Source organism: Cebus imitator, unplaced genomic scaffold (assembly GCF_001604975.1).
Source record: "Cebus imitator isolate Cc_AM_T3 unplaced genomic scaffold, Cebus_imitator-1.0 Scaffold159, whole genome shotgun sequence".
Taxonomy (NCBI): Eukaryota; Metazoa; Chordata; class Mammalia; order Primates; family Cebidae; genus Cebus; species Cebus imitator.
In genome coordinates this window covers 458,468-482,203 of record NW_016107474.1, presented here as the reverse complement: position 1 = coordinate 482,203, position 23,736 = coordinate 458,468, and the positions used below count along the sequence as shown (strand labels likewise).

Sequence of the window (23,736 nt, the reverse complement as noted above, 5' to 3'; positions counted from 1 at the left end):
TGCACTCCAGCCTGGGTAGCAAGAGTGAAACTCCGTCTCAAAAAAAAAAAAAAAAAAAAAAAAAAAAAGAAACCTGAAGTGCAGAGAAGCTAAGGAGCTTCCTCCAGGTTACAGAGCTAGCAAGCACTAGAGGTGACATCAGAATCCAAGCACTTAGGTGCCAGGGCTGGGCATCTGCCTGCCACTGATGCTATGAGGACCAGAGCTGTGATGTCAACAAGCATGGGCCCAGCTTGCTAAGCTCCAGGCAAGGCTTGCTTCTCCCACTAGAATATGGAGCTGGTGGGAGCTGACCATGAGAAGTTGGAACACATTGGAAATACACACCATGGATGCGGTCGGTGTCATAGTCACGGGGTACGAGGGAACAGCATCAGTAATCAGGGGGACTCAAGAAAATAGAAAGCCCTCGTCACCTCAGAGAAGGCAAGCAGCCTATGCAACACTGAAAAGCCTGTTTGCTGTAGGGACAGTGAAAGGGGAGGGGGCGAGTGGGATATCAGGGAGGGATAACATGGGGAGAAATGCCAGATGTAGGTGATGGGGGGATGGAGGCAGCAAACTACATTGCCATGTGTGTATCTATGCAACAATCCTGCATGATCTGCACATGTACCCCAGAACCTAAAGTACAATTTAAAAAAAATGTTCAATAAAATCAGTCCTGATCTACTTTTCAATGTTTCAGTGTCAGATATTCAAGTGACACCTAGAAGGGTACACTTGCTGATGACAGGCTCTTGGTGCTTTGGAGTGGGAAAGATGATAATATGTGAATTTTTGTTCTCAAGTCACCAATAACCCCTCCTGGAGGTTTGTAAGTTCTCCGCCAACTGCTTGTGTCTCCCCACCCCCTGCCGTTGGACCAATGACAATGCCTTGGGCTCCACTCGAATCTACCTAGTCCCTGAGAAAATTCTAACAAAGACAGGCAAGCTACCAGAAGCCCCAACCCGCAGGAGAGATTCTGGAATAAATCTCCCTGTTCTCAACTCCTGTGTGTTTAGGATGTGTTTAGAGAGGGAATTCCTTCCTTCTTGTAAGCCTCAAGTAATACAGACAGCCTTACTGAAATGTATCTGTGTGACTTTCTCTCCATTTTTCCCAGTTGACCTCTCCTCTTTTTTGCCAGAGGCATTTGCTGTCTTAGAGACGATTAGGAGCCAAGAAAGGGAAAGATTCAACATTTTGTCTAAAGACTTTAGTGAAACAAAAATCTTCAAAGCCAGGGTTTACTGTGAGAGCAAAAGGCTTTCTAATTTGCAAACATTTCACTGTAAGCCTTGGGTAGTGATAACAGGATTTCAGGGAGGGGAGGTTCCCACCCACCCTGAGACCCTTTTGGCCTTGGTGACACAGACTGGGGAATGGCACTAGAGAGGGAGAAGGGTGTGACATTTCCTTGGGTCTCAGAAAGTCTGGTTTCTGAGGCTGATTGCACAGCCATTATGATATGTGATAACATTTTAAAGCAGCACATATGTATTTTCAAACATTTTACTATATCTTATTTTCTATTTGTTTAGCAGAATGAGAAAAAAATATATATATAAACATATATCTATGTATATATAAGAGTGAGTGTGTGTGTGTGTGTGCGTGTGTGTGTGTGTCTATGTGTATGTATGTATTTCCACCTTTCTCTCTCCTCAAGGATTATGACAGGGTTTGAATCCTCGAGACTCAGTTCTTCGCTGGCCTCCAAGTTACACAGGCTACTGGAAATTTTTTTTAAAAATGAAGAGAGGTGGCTGTGGGTAAAGCGTGGAAATTTAGGAAAGATTCGAGGAGCTCTTTAGACTGGGAAGGAGTTAGATTCTGGGGTATTTCTGCATGCCTTCTGGAATACTTACAGTACACTTTCACATCATAAAGGCTGGAGAGGGCCTAAAGTTTAAACAAAAAACAAAACAGAATTTCCCAAACTTACTTACCCGCAAAATATGTTCCTCCCACTGCATTCCTACTACCATTCCATAGAATAGTGTTCCATAGACAGGAGTTTCAGAAGTTTGGGAAATGCTAACAGAACAAATGTGAACTACCGTGTCCTGAGAATTCAGATCACCTATATAAACATGACGCAGTGCTTAAGACCAAGAACTGAGATCACCTGTGTCAACTTGACTTAGTTGTTCACAGAAACCTTTGTCTAGGAAATAGAAGGCTCTAACCCAGGAACCATTTCACTGCTTCATTCAGAAAATCCATGTATATCAATTTACCTGGGACAACATTCTTCTTACCTAAATAAACAGCTCATTTATCAAACAATAACCTACTTGTCAGACTTATTTCAATATACTCATCTTGCTATATCTAACAATCTTAAATCAGCATGTCATGAAGTTTACCCAATACCAATCATCTTCCTACCTTAAATTACTTGAGCCTATACCCTCCCTACAAGCCCTGTAAATATCTATTCTGACTTCCATCTCCTGGAACACTGCTGAGATTGTCTTAAGGCAGTGATCTCCCTTATGGAAGTGAGCTATAATAAATGTAGTTTTGGTTTAACACCAGTTATCTGGTGATATTTTGAGATGGTGTATTTACTGTGCAGTATACAAGCTGTTTGGGTGCATGTTTGAAATGTGGAAGCATAAATGACACTTGAGATAGTTCCCAGGTACATTTTTTCTACAGCCAGAGCTGTGGAAAACACTGCCCAAGTCTTCCCCTTGTTTGGGACAGCTCTTCAAACTCATAACTGTATGGATGCCTCTGATTTTTGTTTAAAGTCCCTAGTTTAGGGAATGGGCTTCCAAACATGACACCTGTCTCCAATCAGCTTCTCTACCAGGAGTTTGAATGAAGACATCCCAAACAAAGGCAACCAGAATTACGTTATTCCTATAAAAGCATCTAAACACTAAATGTGTGGCTCACAGATCAATGCTCAACCTTTTGGTAGGGGCCCATGACAAATACAGAAATTGAAAGTAACATGACATAGTAATTTCAATCTATTTTTTAAAAGCTTACATTTTTATGTCATTAGATTGATTTAATGTTATAAAACTTGATTTTCATTATATTACTAAGAAAAAATGTTCAAAACTCGAAAATAAGACAAAAATGGGGGTTGCATGTTCTTTCAATGTCATATACAGACATGAATGTGTCAATTCAAATATTATTTAATCATCTAGGAAAATGTATTGTTCACCTCATTGTTCACTACTCATTGATGGTTTCAGACTTAATAACATGACATGTTAATTCATAGATCTGTCTAGCAGAGATTCAAGTAATGATTGGTAGAAAAGATAACCACAGAGGTTACAGTGTTTTGTCCTATAGGACATGATAAACTTTAGCTGTGTCTCCACCCAAATCTCATCTTGAATTATAACTCCCACAATTCCCACATGTCATGGGAGGAACCCAGTGGGAGGTGACTGAATTATGGGGGTGGATACCTCCTGCACTGTTCTCCTGACAGTGAATGAGTCTCATGAGATTTGATGGTTTTAAACAGAGGAATTCTCCTGCACAAACTCTCTTTTTGCCTGCCATCATCCAGGTAAGACGTAACTTGCTCCTCCATGCCTTTCACCTTCTACCATGATTGTGAGGCCTCCCCAGTCATGTGGAACTGTAAGTCCAATAAACCTCTTTCTTTTGTAAATTTCCCAGTCTTGGGTATGCCTTTATCAGCAGCAAGAAAAAAAAAAACTAACACAGGACACTAAGCAGCTTCATATGTAACCTAGTAATCTGATTCTAAGACTTCTTTACTATTAAATTGCATGTTAATATCTAGTTCCTCAAATGTTCTTTGAATTATAGTTATCTTCTTATTGGTTCCCTTTTGAATTGATGAGATAGATAAAACAGATCTTTGATGTGTTCACTTTATATATGAATGTGAGTCATATTTTAAAGTTTTTGTAAACTATATTTGATATTTTTCTCTTTTTTTAAGCAAAAGTATGTTGGTCTGTGACACATTGAAACAAAATAAAATGAAATAAATATCGTCATTCACTGTAAAAGTTTGAAAAGCACTGTCCTAATTCTATGAGCTCCCATTGCTTAAGCCCTTGGAACTTCTCTAGTTTATATCCTTTCTTAGGCCTGGTCATTCAGGTCTTTGGATGAACCTGTGACTAAACAACTTACTTCTATTTTAATTAAATATTTTTCATTAAATCTTAACTTAGGATTTATCAGACTCCTAACTAAGTCATATGTTGCAATTTTAGCCAACAAAATGCTTTCCAACAAATAACAATCCAAGCTCTCCTTTGGTACAGAAGTAGGCTATACCTATCACTAAAATGTCCTGATCAAAACTGCGTATGATGAGAACAAAAAGTGTGGGTTGAGCATCCAATAGCAAAGCAGGCAACTTTTGTCATAAAAAAAACTTTATAACACTTTTTTCTTTGGCCTCACTCATTCTACAACTGCCTTGAGCATGCCCAACAATGAACAAAACCTTGGAGGCATAATCAAAGCTGTCATGTGCAAGACTCCAGGCCTTTATTAGGGAGCTGCAGCTTCTCTCTCCCTCTTGAGTATGGTTAAAAGCCTGGTTCTAGCACATGGCCTCCATGTCCCTTTTGGACACTGAGATTTGATCACCTGGCCACACATCCCCATGAGTGTCCATCTGGCAATCCCAGTTGCTCTCTAAGCTCAGTTCTCCCTCTTCTTATTCTCTTTCCCCTCTTCAGTACCTAGAATTTGATGCTGGGTCTCTTTCTTAGCATAATGTATCCCCACTTACTCTGTTTTCAATTCAACAGACTTCCTTCCACTGAAAAATGCAGCGCTAACCATATTCCTGGGAGATTTTGACTCATATTTTGAACTGTTTTTCAAGCACTAATTATTTCTTTTATGTTATTCAGAATCAATGTTTCCTCATTTGGAATCTCCCCTTCTCCATGGAATTTAATGTATACATATGAAAATTAAAATCAGTTTTAGCTAAAAATAGATCCTCTGGGAGGTCTTCAGAATCAGCTGACAGGCACAGTTAAGAGGAGCCTGGATCGCTGACAACCGTTTTGGCTTCGGATGGAAAAGAAATAGACTGGTGCAGCACTTGGCCACTTTTCAGGGGTGGCCTGCCAAGGCATCATTTACCAAGGTGTTCACAAGTCGTAGAGGGGTTGAGGGGTAGGCTGAGCCACCACACTCTGCCGCCCCCAGAAGTGGCCAGGACGTGAAGAGGCTAACTCAGCATCTTAGTGTAACTAAGGTCTGAAACTTTTCAAGGGAGTATTCTAAGGACTGCAATCTGCAGTTCTGAAATACAAGAGGCTCCGCATACCAAACATGTTTTTATAACTCATGTGGCAGCAACACCAACCTGAGCTGCCATGATGTTATTTATGGTCCTTATTTTATCCTGCTTGGGGTAAACATTCATATGTTTTACTACTGAAATACCAATCTGTTTTATTACAGGGTGCGGCCCCAGACCCTGCTGGTAGAATTGTGTAATATACAGTGTATGCATCTTATTATCTTTCTAAATTCCAGAACACATCTGGACCTAAAATTGGAAGGACTAATTTCTCAATATTTTACATAGAGCATGTTTTTAATGTTTAGCTCAAAGAGACCAAGCATGAGTGAGAAGTGGTGGGGGACGGGAAGAGCAAGTATCCCTAGAATATGAAAATGCTTAAAAGAGAATCTCAAGTCTCAGAGGAAGTAGGAAAAAAATATGATCTCTTTCAGGGGAGCCAAGCTGTGCTGAAAACTCTGTGGGTCATCTTTGGTGTGTATCCAGCAATATCCATGCAAACAGCATCATCCTACAGAGATTTCTCACGCTGGCCCTATTATTTTAAAGGATAAAACCAACGAACTTTTATAAATAAAGAGGCTGCACGTAGCAGGCACTGCTCTCACCACTTTGTATGTGCTATCTTGTTTAATCTTTTAAATATTATTGCCATGTCACAGATGAGGAAAATTAGGAGCTGGAAGTTTGGGTGGCTTAAAAACACCACCCATTGTGAGTGACAGAGACAGGCAATGTAACTTAGGAGAACCCCCGCTACTGTCCTGTGAAACTACCAAGGACACACCAGTCTGTTCTCAGAGGCAAAGACAGGAGCACTTCATTGTGAAAGGAAACTCCAGCACCAGCTACAGCATTTCATGTGGAAAGACCATGGGCTCTGGAGTCAGAAGATTTTACTGTCCACCACTGACACTTCTTAGCGAGATCTTGGACTCTTTAGTCAACCTTTACACCCTTATCTATAAAATAGAGTTTATAATCCTATTTATAAAACATTTCAGATGATTAAAGGTATCAAATGATAGCCCTCCTCCTGGATCACAGTATCTCAAACTGAAGAACCCACTCTCATCTTAGAGCCTTTTGCATGAGCTGCTTCCTCTGCCTAAATGTTTCTCACTGATTTTTACTTCACTGGTTTCTTCTCATAGTTCAGGTCTTAGCCTTCTTAAAAAAAATGTCCTTTGACCACCCATTCTTCAGCATCCATGCAGAAATCTCTATCATATGGTCGTATTTCCTTCATGGTACTGATCATCATCTTGTTATGCACCATTTTCCTGTTTTCTTAAGGGTTTATTTTATCATGTTTGCCTTTTTCTCTTTCCAGTATAATGACAGCTCCAGAGCAGGAGACACACTTTTTATCTGATTCAAAGCTTTATCCCTTGTACTTAGCATAAGGTCTGGCACAAACTAGGTGACCATTCAGTGTTTCTGGTACAGTTGGCTAAATGCATGGTAGGGACTCAGTATACATCTTTTCCTTTTCTATTCCCTGTTTCTGTCTCCAGAAGGAGAACGAATGTGGTCAAACGCAAAGTCCTTGGGGATATTTTGACTGGCGAGCATTTGTACCTCTTGCCCTTTTGCTCTCAAGCCAAAAAAAAAAATATTTCCATGAAAATTAATGTGAAAAGAACAAGCAGAGGGCAGCTCTATTATTAGAATGTGTGTAGCTTTTGGTCTGTAACAGAATATTAAGAACTTCTGCTTTTTCGGGCTATTTAAAGCGACGCATAATGTTTCCCAATTTATGTTTTGATGCCTTACTTCTTAAGCAGCCCAGTTTATGTAGTTCTAATACCTTAAATTAGGAGATGCTCCTGGAACATCCGTATGTTCCTGTATTCTTAATCCCTTAAAGAAAAACAGAAATGAAACAGATTGATACCAGCTCCAGAACCATGTGAGTGAAGATACTCAACAGGTTGAAGAGTGAGCCCATATGGCAGCACTTAGAATTTGATAGTCTTAATTAAGCAATCTGCTCACCAGCATCACTAGCAAGAAACCTGGCGTGATGGCTGCCCTTATTCCCTGCCACCTAAAAGACATTTTCATTTGTGTGTATGCTAGGTTATAAAAATTCCCATGTGTGGAGCACAGTCTGCAGTCATAGGATGTTAGCACTCAATGGGACTTTAGCAATAGAGCACAATATCCTTAAGGTGGATTGTCTGGCTTTTGCCAGCCCAGCATCATTTCTTTCCTTGAGGGAATAGCATCTCCATTTCCCCAGGCCAGGCTAACAGAAGTACAGAATTTTCCTGGATATAATAACTGGCTTAGGGACAAGTACGTGACCCAAGTTGGCCCAAGAACAGTTAGCTATGAGATATTTGCTGGAACGCTGGGAAAAAAGATTCCCTGGGTTTTTGAGCTGGAAGAATAAAAGACTGGAATTGCTGGTGGCCATCTTGGAGGGAACCTCTCTGAGAGTGAAGACTGAGGCCAATAGTATAGAAAGCAGGGCTGGGGGATGAAGGGTGACATTGCTGATGTTATTAGAGCATCTAGATCCAAGTGGTTCTAAAGCTAGCTCACAATGTGAAATTTTGAATCATGTGATGTGATATATATTTATATATATATCTTTTTTTTTTTTCTTTAAGTGGAGTCTTGCTCTGTCACCCAGGCTGGAGTGCAATGGTGCAATCTCGGCTCACTGCAACCTCTGCCTTCCAGGTCCAAGTGATTCTCCCTCCTCAGCCTCCCAAGTAGCTGGGACTACAGGTGCCTGTCACTACGCTGGGCTAGTTTTTGTATTTTTAGTAGAGACAGGGTATCAACAAGTTGGTCTCAAACTCCTGACTGTAGGTGATCCACCCGCCTCAGCCTCCCAAAGTGCTGGGATTACAGGCGTGAGCCACCATGCCCAGCCGTGAACTGACAATTTTATATGGTTTTGCTCAGGTTACTTGGAGTTGTGTTACTGTTGATTACAACCCAAATAGCCCAACTGATATGCTCTCATTATACAAATAAGGAAACAGAGGTCCAGGGAAGAAAATGTCATGCAAGTCAATGTTAGAGCTGGGAGCAGACTCCAGTGATTCTGCTTCTCTTTTGGAAAAACTCTTTTAGATGCCTGCTGGTACTTTGGAGCTCTCTGGGCTCTCCTCTCACTTATTTCATGTTCAAGTGCTCCCCAATATACTCCTGTCTCCCATGTTCATCTCTCCTCTGACATGCAGACCAACTGTCTCCATCTCAGAACTTCTGAAATGCCTCCATGCCAGCCTGAGCCACACCCAGTTATCTTTTTCATCTTCCTCCTATTCTGAACTTCCAGATAGCCAATCATATTGTCTAACCACATGGTTCCCTTTTCATAAATTACCTGTGTCGACAATTCAAAACACTGAAGACAAATTTCAAAGTCTGATCAACACCAGCCAGCCCATGTCCTGTCATCTCTTAGCACTGTCTTCTGCTTCCTTGATGGTGAATACATATTGTCAATAGTGTTACTGATATGATAGAAACAATACAGCATCAAAAACATTAAGATGGTTTTGTCTTCTATGGAACATTATTTGATTCATGCACAGTGTTAGCAGTAATGGTGACTTCATGAAGGTGAATTTAGATGCCCATGTGGGACAGGCAGAGTTAACTGCAAAGCCTACTGGATATCAGAAAGATAAACACTGGAGGGCCATAGCAAGCCTTCAGCTACAATTAGCCCTATGCTGTTTCCAACAGCTAACATTTCAGGGACTATTAGAGATCAGCCACTATACAAAACACTTTACATAGATCAATGTTTTTTAAAAAGTATTTTAAACTATTACAGGTATATAATAGTTGTATGTTTTTGCAGTATACCTCTGATGTTTTGACATAGACATACATGGTATAATAATCAAATCAGAGTAACTGGGTGTTCATCACTTCAGACCTTTATCATTTCTCTGTGTTAGGAACATTCCAATTCCACTTTCTTGGGTATTTAAAATATATAATAAATTATTGTTAATTTTAGTTACCTTATTACGCTGCCAAATACTAGATGTTATTCATTCTAGCTTCATTATTATACACATCCTCACTTTATCCTCCCTCCCTGGTACCCTTCCAGCCTCTTAAAACCATCATTCTGCTCTCTGTCTCCAAGAGTTCAATTTTTTTTTTTAGCTCCCACATATGAGTGAGAAGAATCAGCATGTATCTTTTTGTGCCTAGCTTATTTCACTCATTATAATGTCTTCCAGATCCATCCATGTTTTTGCAAAGTATAGAAGTTCATTCTTTTCTTCTTTTCTTTTTTTTTTTTTTTTTGAGACAGAGTTCTGCTCTCTTTCCAGGTGCCAGGTTGGAGTACAGTGGCGCAATCTCGGCTCACTGCAATCTCCACCTCCTGGATTCAAGCAATTCTTCTGCCTCAGCCTGCCTAGTAGCTGGGACTACAGGCACAAGCCATCACGCCCAGCTAATTTTTATATTTTTTGGTAGAGACGGGGTTTCACCATGTTGGCCAGAATGGTCTCGATCTCTTGACCTCGTGATGCGCCCACCTCGGCCTCCCAAAGTGCTGGGATTACAGGCGTGAGCCACAGCACCTGGCCGAGTTCTTTTTTATGACTACGCAGTACTCTGCTGCATATATGCATCACAGTTTCTTTATCCATTCGTCTGTCCATCCATACTTAGATTGCTTCCAAATCTTGGCTATTGTGAACAGTGCTGCAATAAACATGGGAGTGCAAATATCTCTTTGATATACTGATTTGTTTTCTTTTGGCTGTATACCCAGCAGTCTCACTGCTGGGTCACATGGTAGTTAAATTTCTAGTTTTTTTGAGGAATCTCCATACTGTTCTGCATAGTGGTTGTGGTAATTTACATTCCCACCAACATTTCATGAGGTGTTCCCTTTCTCCTCACCCTCACCAGCACTCATTACTGCCCATCTTTTGAATAAAAGCCTTTTCAACTACAGTGGGATAATATGTTTTTACATTTTTAATTTACATTTCTCTGATGATTAGTGATATTGGGCATTTTTTCATATACCTGTTAGCCATTTGTGTTCTTTTGAGAAATATCAATTCATATCTTTTGCCCATTTTTAATGAGATTATTATTTTTTCTATTGAATTGTTTGACTTCCTCGTATATACTAGCTAGTAATCCATTATTAGATGGTGGTTCTCAAATATTTTCTTCCATTCTACAGGTTGTCTCTTCATTTTGATTGTTTCCTTTGCTGTGCAGGAACTTTTTAACTTGGTATGATCCCATTTGCCCGTTTTTGTTTTACTTTCCTGTACTTTTCAGGTCTTAAGAAATCTTTGCCCAGACCGATGTTCTGGAGTATTTCCCCCAATGTTTTCTTGTAGTAGTTTCATAGTTTCAGGTTACATTTAAGTCTTTAATTCATTTTGATTTGCTTTTTTTTTTTTAATATGGCAAGAGATAGGGCTCTATTATTCTTCTGCATAAGGATATCCAGTTTTCCCAGCAGCATTTCTGAAAAGACTGTCCTTTCCCCCAAGGTATGTTCTTGGCACTTTTGTCAAAAATGAGTTCACTGTAAATGCATGGATTTCTGGGTTTATTATTCTGTTCCTTTGGTCTACGTGTCTGCTTTTATGTCATTAACACACTGTTTTGGTTACTATAGTTTTGTAGTATAGCTGGAAGTCAGATAACATAATATCTCTAACTTTGTTCTTTTTGTTCATGATGGCTTCTGCTATTCTGGGTCTTTTGGGGTTCCATATACATTTTAGGATTACTTTTTCTTTTTCTGTGAAGAATGTCATTGGTATTTTAATAAAGTTACAGATCAAACTCCTTGTTCTACCCCTTCCCCATATCTCACTACTGCATTTGACTTATATTAAAAAAAAAAAAAAAATCTGCTAAGTGCAGTGACTCACACCTATGATCCCAACATTTTGGGAGGTCCAATCAGGAAGATCGCTTGAGGTTTGGAGTTCAAGACCAGCCTGGCCAACATGGCAAAACTCTGTCTCTATTAAAATTACAAAAACTAGCTAGGTGTGGTGGTACACTCTTGTAGTCCCAGCTAGTAGGGAGGATGAGGCACGAGAACTGCTTGAACCTAGAAGGCAGAGGTTGCAGTGAGCTGAGATTGTGCTATTGCACTCCAGCCTGGGTAACAGGGAGAGACTCTGTCTCAAATAATAATAATAATGATGATGATAATAATTCTGCAGTGTAGCAGTTATCATGCATAGATTAATATTTATTCCTCAAAACAAACTACTGAGATTGCCACCATCATAATATTAATTTTCAAGATGAGAAAATAAAACCATAGTGAGTTTTTTTGTTTTGTTTTTCCCAACTTGCCAAAGTTACTTAGTTGGTAAAGGATCGGCCTTAGATTTGACCCAGGCAGCTGACCTCTGGGGTCTATGCCCTGAAGACGACTCAACATTGCCCAGAAATTGGGAATTTCCAAAGGTGAAATTCAAAATGTTAATGACAAATTCCTTTTTTCAAACACCTCCAATTCTTACACTGAGCAGCCAAACAGGACATATCTATGAGACAAATTTAGCCCCAGGGCCAACAGTATGATACCTCTGGTCTATCTATTTCTTCCATTCTACTGATAAGAAAACTTATGCCAAGGGAACTCCACCTGTGTTTAAGTTCCTAATCTGGGAAAGCCTTCTCACTCTGTTACTTCTTGTGTTTCCCATTCCTTAAAGAACAAGTTAGGGCCCAATTCCAATGGAAAGATCCCTAAACATTTTGTTATATCTGTCTTTGATGTGTACATATGTTTATTTCTTATCCTACAGTCATTTTATTATAGTATTTCACATTTGTTAGGTAGGTAGTATAATGCATTTATGAGGTTCCTAATTATTATTAATTGACATTACTAGATTGTTACAAATAAGTTGGTAGGCGGGAAAGGAAAACCTATAAAAGCATTACATTTCTATGGAGCTCTGTTTAAATATAGGAAAAACTCTTATTAACGTAAATAGGAGTCCACATTCTAACCTGATGTATCATCAACTTAATAATGATAGAGTGAATTAGGCAATGCCAGAGTAATTTTCCTTGGCTCATCACAACAGACGAAAATGAATACACTACTTGAAACCCCAATCTTGTCCAGCTGTATCCAGACTACAGTGCAGCTGATGTTATATAACCTCACTAATCAATTAATTGGTTTCCCAACCTGAAAGTAAATACTAAAAGCTTATGTGAAGGATGACTAGAAGACGATAAGTGAATTATCATTGTTATTTTTAAAAATCACAAGAAAAATGAAAGCAAAAGTACAATAACCTAGGAAGCTCTCAAGATAGAGAATGTAGACAGATAAAAGTCTAAGGCAGCTTGAACTCAGGAAACAGGCATTTCTCCACCTGCAAGGTTGGAAAGTTCATCCATTTATTACTATCCAAATGAAATCTTTTCAGCAGGGTCAAAAGGGCCTTTATTTTGACATTTAATTCACTGAGGATGTATTTCCTCCCTTAGGATGCAAAATACCTCTCACATGCTTTTTCATTAATTGCCTTCATTTTTCAAGTTCCTTGCTTGATTTATAGTCAATTAAAAGCACCCTCAAAAGCCATGACTCATGTATATTAAGTACAAATATGATTAATGTGATTCCACACACTGCATTGAGGACCTGGCTGCTAACCAAGGTCAGTGTCATCGTGACATGACCAAGCAACGTCTTGGTGAAAGACACTCACAGAGAGGGTGGAAAGCTAAGAGTGAAGGGTCATGGACGATCTGGCACTGGATCCATCCAAATCAAAGAACAAGCTAATTCTTCTATAATACAGAGAAAAGATGAACTTGGCTATGAGCAGCAACAAATACGCAGCAGCAATTCTATCTCATCCAGGTTGATAAAAGCGATAGGAAAATAAAGTGGTAAATTTCCTTGATATATCACCACCAACATTAAAAACAAACAAACAAACAAAAAACCTAAGAGACACTACGACAGAGAACTTTGGATAAAAACCAGGGCCCTAAAATCCTGGGTACAAATTTGGACACCACCAATTACAAGCAGTATGATCTCAGGTTCATTGCTTCACCTAGCTCAGCCTTTAAAGTCCTCACCTGTAAAATAGGCAGATAAGAGTACCTTTTCCCCAAGACCTGTTGTGAGGCTCAAGATGGCCCTCAACACACTAGGGAGCACAGAGTAAATGTCAGTCATCAAGGACAGGGAGGCCATAAGGGTCCACATTCACAGAAGTTTGCATGCCAACATACGTTCCTAATACGGTTAGGCTTTGTGGCCCCACCCAAATCTCATCTTGAACTGTAATCCCTATAGTCCCCACATGTCAAGGGAGACATCATGGGAGTTCCCTGAATCATGGGGGCGGTTTCCTCCATGCTGCTCTCATGATAGTGAGTGAGTTCACATGAGAACTGATGGTTTTATAAGGGGTTCTTCCCCCTTATCTCGGCACTTTTCCTTCCTGCCTTTTTGTGAACAAGGTGCCTTGCTTTCTCTTTGCCTTCAATCATAATTGTAAGTTTCTAAGGCTTCCCCAGCCATACTTAACTGTGAGTCAATCGAACCTCTTTCCTTTATACATTACCCAGTCTCAGGTAGTTCTTTATAGCAGTATAAAAGGCTAATAAGAGCCCAGTCTGGCCAACATAGTTAAACCCTTTCTCAACTAAAACTATAAAAAATTAGCCAGGCATGGTGATGCATGCCTGTAGTCCCAGTTACTCAGGAGGCTGAGGCAGGAGAATTGCTTGAAACCAGGAGGCAGAGGAGGTTGCCGTGAGCCAAAATCATGCCACTGCACTCCAGCCTGGGTAACAGAATGAGACTCCATCTCAAAAAAACAAAAACAGACTAATAAAGTAAATTTGTACCAGTAGAGTGGGGTGCTGCTATAAGGATGCCCCAAAATGAGAAGGCAACTTTGGAACTGGGTAACAGGCAGAGGCTGGAACAGTGTGGAGGGCTCAGAGGAAGACAGGAAGATGTGGGAAAGTTTGGCACTTCCTAGCGACTTGTAAAATGGCTTTGACCAAAATGCTGACAGTAATATGGACAAGGAAGTCCAGGCTGATATAGTCTCAGATGGAGATGAGGACTCGTTGGGAACTGGAATAGAGGTGATTCTTGCTTTGCTTTAGCAAAGAGACTGGTGGCATTTTGCCCCTGCAACAGGGATGTGCAGAACTTTGAACTTGAGAGAGGCAATTTAGGGTATCTGGCAGAAGAAATTTCTAAGCAGCAAAGCATTCAAGCATGACATGGGTGCTCTTAAAAGCATTCAGCTTTATGTATTCACAAAAAGATGATTTGAAATTGGAACTTATGTTTAAAAGGGAAGCAGAGCATAAATGTTTGGAAAATTTGCAGCCTGAAGATGCAATAGAAAAGAAAAAAACACTTTCTGAGGAGAAATTCAAGCCAGCTGCAGAAATTTGCATAAGTAACATGGAGCCAAATGTTAATCGCCAAGACAATGGTGGCAGGGGGGTGGTAAGAGGGAGATGTCTCCAGGCCATGTTAGAGGTTTTCAAGGCAGCCCCTCCTATCACCAAGGCCTGAGTCCTAGGAGGAAAAAATGGTCTCATGTGCCAGGCCCAGAGCTTTGCCACTTTGTACAGTTTTGGGTCTTGGTGCCCTGTATTTCAGCCCATGGCTAAAGGGGGTCAAAATGTAGTTTAGGCTACTGCTTCAGAGGGTGTGTGCCTCAAGCCTTGTTAGATAACACATGTGTTGGGCCTCCAGGTGCACAAAAGTCAAGAACTAAGGTGTGAGAACCTCCACCTAGATTTCAGAGGATGTATGGAAGCACCTGGATGTTCAGGTAGAAGTTTGCTGCAGATGCAGAGCTCTCATGGAGAACTTCTGTCAGGGCAGTGCAGAAGGGAAGTGTGGGACTGAAGCCCTCACACAGAGTCCTCACTGGGGCACTGCCTAGCAGAGTTGTAAGAAAAGGGCCACCATTCTCCAGACCCCAGAATGGTGGATGCACTGACAGCTTGCACTATGCTTCTGGAAAATCCATAGACACTCAATGCCAGCCCATGAAAGCAGCTGGGAGGGAGGCTGTACCCTGCAAAGTCACAGGGGTGGAGCTGCCCAAGACTGTGGGAACCAACGTCTTACATCAGTGTGACCTGGATGTGAGACATGGAGTCAACGGAGATCATTTCAGAGCTTGAAGATGTGTCTGTTCCTGCTGGATTCTGGACTTGCATGGGGCCTGTAGACACTTTGGTTTGGCCAATTTTTTGCATTTGGAATGAGTGTATTTACTCAATGTTTGTACCTCCACTGTATCCAGGAAGCAACTAACTTGCTTTTGATTTTACAGGCTTGTAGGTGGAAGGGACTTGCCTTGTCTCAGTTGAGATTTGGTACTTGGACTTTCGGGTTAATGCTGTAATGAATTAAGGCTTTGGGGAACTGTTGGGAAAATGTGATTGGTTTAGAAATGTGAAAGGGACATGAGATTTGAGAGGAACCAGGGGCAGAATAATATGGTCTGGCTCTGTGTTACCACCCAAATCTCATCTTGAATTGCAATTCCCTTAATTCCCACAATCCTCACGTGTCAAGGGAGAGACAACAGTGCGGTAATTGAATCAGGGAGGTGGTTTTCTCCATGCTGTTCTCATGCTAGTGAGTGAGTTCTCATGAGAACTGACAGTTTTATAAGGGGCTCTTTCCCCTTATCTCAGCACTTCTCCTTCCTGCCACCTTGTGAAAAATGGATTTTGCTTCCTCTTTACCTTCTGCCATGATTGTTAGTTTTCTGAGGCCTTACCTCAACCATGCTGAATTGTAAGTCAATTAAACCTCTTTTCTTTATAAATTGCCCAGTCTGAGGCAGTTCTTCATAGCAGTATGAAAATAGACTACACAACTCCTAACATGCATATGCTTGTCACATTACCTAGAAACACTCACTCTCTTTTGTCAACATTGGCATGTGGCCCTTCATGAAAAAGTCTCCTAAGAACTATCCCTGCCTCTTTGGAAACATTAACATATTAAAATTTCAGAAAAATATCAGAAAAGTCAAGAGTAAAAAGGGTGACATAAACCTAATGCCTTAGATCAATGGTTTCCACAAAAGTGAGGTAAATAAGAATGTTTTTTACATTTTTCACAAAGCAAAATTTACTCAAAGAACTGACTTTTCTTCTGTAACTAGTCTTTACTCTTTTTATGTTTATTTTTGATGCCAGGTGACCTTTTAAAAGAAAAGCCTGGCAAAAGTAAATGACGGTAGTATTTTTCCCTCCCTTCATTTACTTATATTTTTACAATTCATATCCAGGCTTGGCAACATTTCTTTAAAATATACTCTCATCAATCTAAAATTTAAAAACATTGCTAGTCCATGAAGTTAAAATGCACTGGAATCATGGCTTTAGTTGCTTCTTCATCTCTTCATATTTTTAATGGCCAGCATGATTTTTCTTCAAAATTTCAGATGTCCATTATAAGAAAAGTGGATCTAGCTAAGGTCTATGAATAAAAGTAAAGATAATTAATAACAATAGTAACAGCAATAATAAGAATGACAATAATACTCAGCAGCTTCCATTTATTTGTGACTATGTTCTACGCATGTTTTCCATTAGTTGATGCATCAGCTCTAGAAGCAGGGACTGCTTCTTCTTACAGAGATGAGATAATTCAAACTTGGAGGATTCAAATAACTCACTCATGGCCACGGAGCTAATATATGACTGTGTGCACATTTGAACTCTAGTTAATATGAGTTTAAAACCCTGTGATCTTCACCACAGCATTGTAATCATTTGGAGGAAGCAACTGGAGCCCATCTTTACTAGAACCATCAGTAGGTGTGCTCCCTCACCTAGTGTTTCTAACATGGCACAGGGAGAGAAGTTTCTAGTGTTTCTAGGAAGTTAATTCTGTACAGTGGGAAGATTTCTCTACTAAGGAGAGCAGGACATAGTCACAGGTGCATGACCTTGCTCTCCTGCTTGAACTGACCAACTTCATCCTATGTAGGCCCTAGTTGCTCTGAGACAGCTGGCTCCTTTGTGGTCTATTTCTGTCTCTATGTCTCTTTCTGACATAGGCAGCATCATTTTGTTAGGATCTTTGTACAGACTGTGATCATGCAACAATATCCATGTGTTCTTCTATGTTTGCCAGCCTCCTTTGCAGTTAGGTTGGCTGTATGACTAGATCTTATAATAGAATGTGAGCAGAAATGATACATGGCCACTTTGGGGCTGAGGTAGGTAAGCATCTGCAGTGACCTCCCCACACTCTTTCTTATCTCCCTGTCTGCCAGCTCAGCGATAAAAGCTAGAAGCTACAAGGTGCCAGGACCAAGTTGAAAGTAGCCTGGGACATCAAGTTCCTTCATAGAGGGCAACCACTGGGAGGAGATTTACCCAGGAGGGCAGCCCAACTGCATCCACATGATCTGAGTGAGAAATAAACTTTCATTGTGTTAAGTCACTGGGGTTGTTTGACCCTATGGTTTAGCTGAGGCTGCTCTGGTTAATGTAAGTTCTTTATTAAACATGTGAGGCAAGTTGTATTGTAGGTAAACTTAACTGCTGTGATTTCTGTCTGTTTATCTATGTGTCTATGTTTGCATGTAGGTGGCCTAAGAGAAGTGGCCCATAAAGAATGAAAAGGGCAAAAAAAAAGTACAGTTCTAATAATGGCTAGGTGGCCAATGGGGGTCTCCTTTCCGGACGCCAAAGGCTGGACTCATCCCCTACTACCAGAGGCCGAAGGTCAAGGGTATGGTTTCTCCTAATGAGCTCAATGATCACATATTCCTCCATTTGCTGGAAAAAAAAATCTGTCTGCGCTGATGGTAGCAAAGCAGAATATTCTGTTTTATAATTTTGCAGAATGTAGGACAGTCAGGTTTTATCACTTGGCATCTTCCCAACTCAGCTAGGTGGCTGGTCAGTTGTGCAAGACAGCTATTCTTCTAAGACTGGGGATCTTCTGTTCCAGGTGTCAAGCTGTCACCAGAGTTGCTGTCCAATTCTGGTGGTACCAAGATGTCAGCTTCCAGAATCACACAATTGTCATGTTTGGGGAAAAGCAAGAGCTACCATGCTGGGCAATTTGAGGGAGCTGTGGGCACCTGGCCTCTAGAAAACTCCTCCCAAAAACTTTTTACACATTCCTTTCTGAGTTAAAAGACCTTAAATGGATGCCTGCTTTCTGAGTTGTTGCCTTCTAAGCTGACTTCTCCTTTTTTCTTGTACTTCTTATTGAAAAATGGGAAGAATCACGTTTTCCCAGATAAACTTTCAAGGCTGAGATGAAGCCAAGAAAGTTTTACCCAAGTTCATGAGTTGGGGGCTTTGCATTATTCTCTGAAAGATGCAACAAAGAGCCCCCCAATTACTTGAGAAGAAATAGCTGAATGCTATGTTTTGATCCCAGCAGCTTGTTGAAAAATGGCTTTTTTAAGACGAAAGCAAGTCTAGTTAGTGGAAAGGAAAGTAGAATAAAGAGTGATTCAGATGTGAAGGAAATAAAAGGCTTTAGAACAACTGAGAGAAAGATGTATCAGAGATAACAGTGAATAAAATATTAGGGAAATAAAAGGAGTGGAGGTGACCATTAGTAACAGTTAAAGTAGAAAAAGATAAGTCATTGAAAATTGAGGAGGAAGATGAAAAAGGATGAAAGGAAATATTACTGTCTGAACAAAGACAGCAGGAAGCCATCCACAGAATAAACATTTCCCATAACCTGCTAAAAGCTGAACACAGAATTGGATGAATACAAGTCCAGGGTAAGGGTAGATATACTATGTCTGTCAGGGAAAGAGACAGCACTTTCAGACAACTTTAAAGAAGAGTGAAGAGAATAGACATAAATTGATTCATTATGCTATGCTTACACGCTCTGCAACACAAAAGTTCCCAATGATTCATAACCAAAGCTCTTAAATATTGCAAAGATAAAGGAATATAAAGTTCAAACGTCATGAGCAGGGCACAAGATGATGCTACTAGTTTTCTTATTGTGTACAACATTGACCCATATTCATATGACACTGAACTATCCCTAACCATTTCCTGGATCTTTGGTATGCAATGATCCAGGAAATGGTAATCTAAGCATTTTAAATGTTTTGGTTCTGTTTGGTTCTTTTCATTTTTCATTCAGATTTAGCCTTGTGCCAGGAGAGTCTTCAATTCGATAGCACATACAAGTCATTGGTTTCTTAATTAACCACATTTTTCAGAGATAGAAGGGTTTTGTTTTGCCTTATAAGAAATACATGAAATAATCTGAGAATGAGAGAGACAGAGATGGAGAGAGAGAAAGAGAGGGAGAGAGGTAGAGATACTAGCTTAAAATATTGGTTGGTTAGTTATAAAAGTTCATTCAACATGTGGGGCTTTTTAATTCCACTTGCAAGTGGAATGAAGCAAAGCACTGTTCATACTTCTGGAAATCCAGATTTTCCTAAATTATTTTCAATAGGGATTCTCAAGACTATGACAAACTTCTTCCTCATTTAGCCACAATTAACCTTACCTGAAGTCTCTACAGGTAATGAATATAATATGTTCATTGCTTTGAGAAGAACTTGAAAGTCCCTAACCAGATCTGCTCTGTATTCTTTGTTAATCTAGTAATATATATGGACATATGGTTTCACTGAGAGGGACTAATCAAATTTTGCTGACCCAACAATTCATACACAATCATAAAAATTTTAAGTGTCCTCAATTCTCATATCACTGACTTTTTCTAAATGTGTTATCATTGATTATCAACCTAGTCCCATTTAGCATTTACTAGCTTACCCAGAACCAACAACCATAACCCACTTAATTACTTAGGGGATTAAAGCACACGTGCGCGCGCGCGCACACACACACACACACATACACACAACTGTGATAGTGGAATGTACAGTATTGCCTACTTTAAATTAAAAAAAGATCCCCCAAAGTATTATTGTTTCCAGCTTCTCAGCAGTGAAATAAAAGCTGTTTGGTATTGTGAAGATTACAGAAGCAATCACATTTATAGGTCTACTTTGCATACCAACTCTATTAATTTCCATACTCAGGGTGGCTTCGCATTTCCAAGCATGTTAACATAGATGCCATTTGGGATAATCACTTGGAAAAAAAATAAAAGGAAGACAGAGGAAGAGAGGAGAGGAGAGCCAGAAAAATGGTTCTCACAAATCAAGTTCTGTTTGAAATATATTGATTCGGATAAATACAAAAATGAAAAGACAAGTGAGGGTTTCTGATGGCCTGACCCAGGAGTCGCACTCAGAGATCAAATTAGCAGGAAATCACATATTGGAATTCACTTATTGTGCCAGCCCTGCACCTTGTCATTACAGACTCTAATTATTGAAATGATTTCATTGGCGTCATTTCATCAGGAGGTGCATGGGCTTCACCTTGGACAGCTCCCTTGATGCTCAACAGTGCATCTTCATTATTGCGTTCCTTTCGACTCTAAGAGTGTATCCCAGCCTCACCAAATAATCCAGTCAAGTGTGCTGTTTTCTTTCTTCATTTCTTTCCTTTAAACTTCCCAGCCACATAGTATAGGACTGAAGGAACTTAGCTAGTGTGGAAGGCAAACCTGAGACAATAAGGGCCAATGTAGAATCACCTTCCTTGATAAGACCTCAGAGAATCTGATCAGTTTTTATTCTTTTTTTTTTCTTTTTGAGACTATCTCACTCTGTCACCCAGGCTAGAGCACAGTGGTACAATCTCGGCTCACTGCATCCTCCACCTCCCAGGTTCAAGTGATTCTCCTACCTAAGCCTCCCGAGTAGCTGCGATTATAGGCATGCGCCACCATGCCCAGCCAAGTTTTGTATATTTAGTAGAGACAGGGTTTCACCAGATTGCCCAGGCTGGTCTTGAACTCCTGACCGCAAGCCATCCATCTTCCCTGGCCTCCCAAAGTGCTGGGATTGCAGGCATTAGCCATCATGCCCGGCTGCATCTGATCAGTTTAGATCAATTGTTCCCATATTCTTCATTTCCAATCAGTAAGCAAGGCACTCAATAGCCCACGATTAAATGGCTATTTGTGTACCATCAAATTTAAATTCTATTGTGCTAAAACTGTACTTGTTATGCATTTAGCAATGTACCTGAAAATTTCTTAAAGACAAAATAACATAATATTGATATTAAAAATATAAAGAGATCATAACCACAGATATGAGGGATGCATATTTTAAATAAATCAATTGGAATTTAAGAGGATTTGAGTTTAATCCATAGAATAATTAGTGGAGGTTTAGAATCTTTCTAAAGACCATCTTATTAGTCTTAAAAATAAGAGTTTTTGATTCTTATGTCTAAAAATCCCCAGAAGCCAATGTCACGCTCTTACCACTATTTTGATCTAATGCTATGTATGAGAAACTATAGGTAGAACAGCAATCGGCAAGAAGGCAATGATTTTGCTCTTGGGGGTCTGCCCAGGGGAAATGAATTTCATTTCCTTTGCACAGTGTAGAACTCTCATTGGAGGCTGACAGCACCCTTTTCTGGGAGCAGTCTGGAAATACTCACTGATGATAAAATACTAAAAAGAGATGTATATCACCTATTAAAATCTCTAAGTTGGCCAGGCCCTAATTCAAGAATTTCCACCTGGGTCAAGCAGTGATATAAGAAAAATAATCAGGAAACACTTAGTTTAAGAAATACCACATCCTGAGGCACATTCATAAACACAGGTAAATTCAAATATGAGAATAGTCTAAAAGCATCTTCGAGTGTCATTGCTTACAGTTTAGAATTGACTGGTCCTCAATGAATTCAGCTGGCTGATTGATATGGAACACTTTCTGCTGAAATCCAGGAGTGCAGTCCAAATCTTCTGCAGATGTCAGCAGCAGCACCTGAGAAAACCAAAGCCATCAATGTTTTAATAGCGGCTTATGTGTTTGCCCTGCTAACTTTCACCAAATCTACAACTTTCAGAAATAAGCTGAGGTTCTGATTTCATTTCCCAAATGAAGAGGTAAGTTGATGCTTTTCCAGTGGCTGCCAACAATTCTTTTTGGCACTGAGATTTGGAGAACACACAAATGGGAACAGCTGCTGCAGTTTCCATTAAGTTGCAGTTAAAGAAATAACTTCGTCAGATTTTTACACCTGCTACGATTCTCACCATGGTTTCCATGTGTGAAATTATATTACAGAAACTGTCAATTTTCCATGATGCCTAAGCTAAACTCAACTTCATTTTTATACAAGCAAAGAAGCACTGTCATCTATGAAGAGGAGAACAGAGAAAATGAAACTATTCTGTTGGAATTTACTTCTAAAAGGAATCCAGGGCCTGTTAAACCTTCACTGTGGCCCAATATGGCAGCCGTGAGCCACCAGTGGCTGCTGAGCACTTTAAAAGCTGTAGGTCTGACATTGACATGTTGTAAGTATAAAACGCAAATTGGATTTCAATGTCTAAACAAGGAAAAGAATGTAAAATGGTTAATAATTTTATATTAATTACATGTTGAAATGACAATATTTTACATATGGCGCTAAACATATGTTATTAGAATTAATTGTACCAGTTTTTATTCCTTTTGTACATTTGGCTACTAGGAAACTTAAAATTTACAATTGCTTTCAAAGGTGCAGTTTTGTCTTTGCAGATGCTTGAGACACTTCATCTAATGGTCGAAAAATTAGGTTATATGATTTGGAAAATAATGTATGGAATAGATGTGATTCTCTCCAGGGCATGGTGTAACTTAGTGAAATAAGAAACGGTCTTAAGGTTTAGTAGGCAAAGACTGTAAGCTCATAAAAGCAGGGATTACCTCCTCCCCACCACCAACCACCATTTCTACTGAGCATCTACCACACACACTGGGACAGAGAAGAGGCTCCATGACACTTAACAAATGAAAGGTACCATTTTTGAGCCTTATTATTTGGCCATCACTGTGCTAAACTCATCATATGCATAAGCTATGAAATATGTACCATTATAAGGTATATTTTACAGAAGATGAACCTGAAATTCTAGAAAGATTAACAAGCTTGCCCAAGATCATACAGTTAGAATCGGTGGAGTCCATATCTGAACCTAGGTTCAAGTGTCCTGAAAGGCACTTTCTTAGAGAGCCGTGCCCATTCCCCTCAGACCTGCTGTGTCAGTGTGCAAGACTTTATTTTTTTAGTTTGTTTGTTTTCGGCTGAGATATGCCTCTAAAACTTGTGGAAGGGTATTTTATCTGAGCATGGTGGCAGAAGGCATTATTTGGAAATTAACATCCTGGGAGTGGCCCTGAACCAATAACTGATGGGGAATGGTGTGCAAACACCCCAGCTCCCTCACCCCTCTGGTGAGATGACTTGGAGGTATGCATTTTTTTCTCACCGTTTCCACCTGGGACTGCGTGCCAACGTCTTTCAGAGTGTCTGGCTTGATAACTCACATTCATTACCTGCTTTCTCTTCTTTGACTTATTTCCTCATTTTCTATTGGT

The 23,736-nt window shown here is 40.0% G+C and overlaps 1 protein-coding gene across 3 annotated transcripts in view; it reads right to left on the bottom strand.

The window, feature by feature from the left end:
- The window catches only part of CDH13 (cadherin 13), a 1,196,315-nt gene that overhangs the window by 945,435 nt on the left and 227,144 nt on the right, over positions 1-23,736 (bottom strand). For all 3 annotated transcript variants that reach the window (XM_037743903.1, XM_017543720.2, XM_017543721.2), the window contains exon 2: positions 22,023-22,134. In XM_037743903.1, the coding sequence (XP_037599831.1) occupies positions 22,023-22,134 (112 nt within the window). The remainder of the gene's footprint in view (positions 1-22,022; positions 22,135-23,736) is intronic.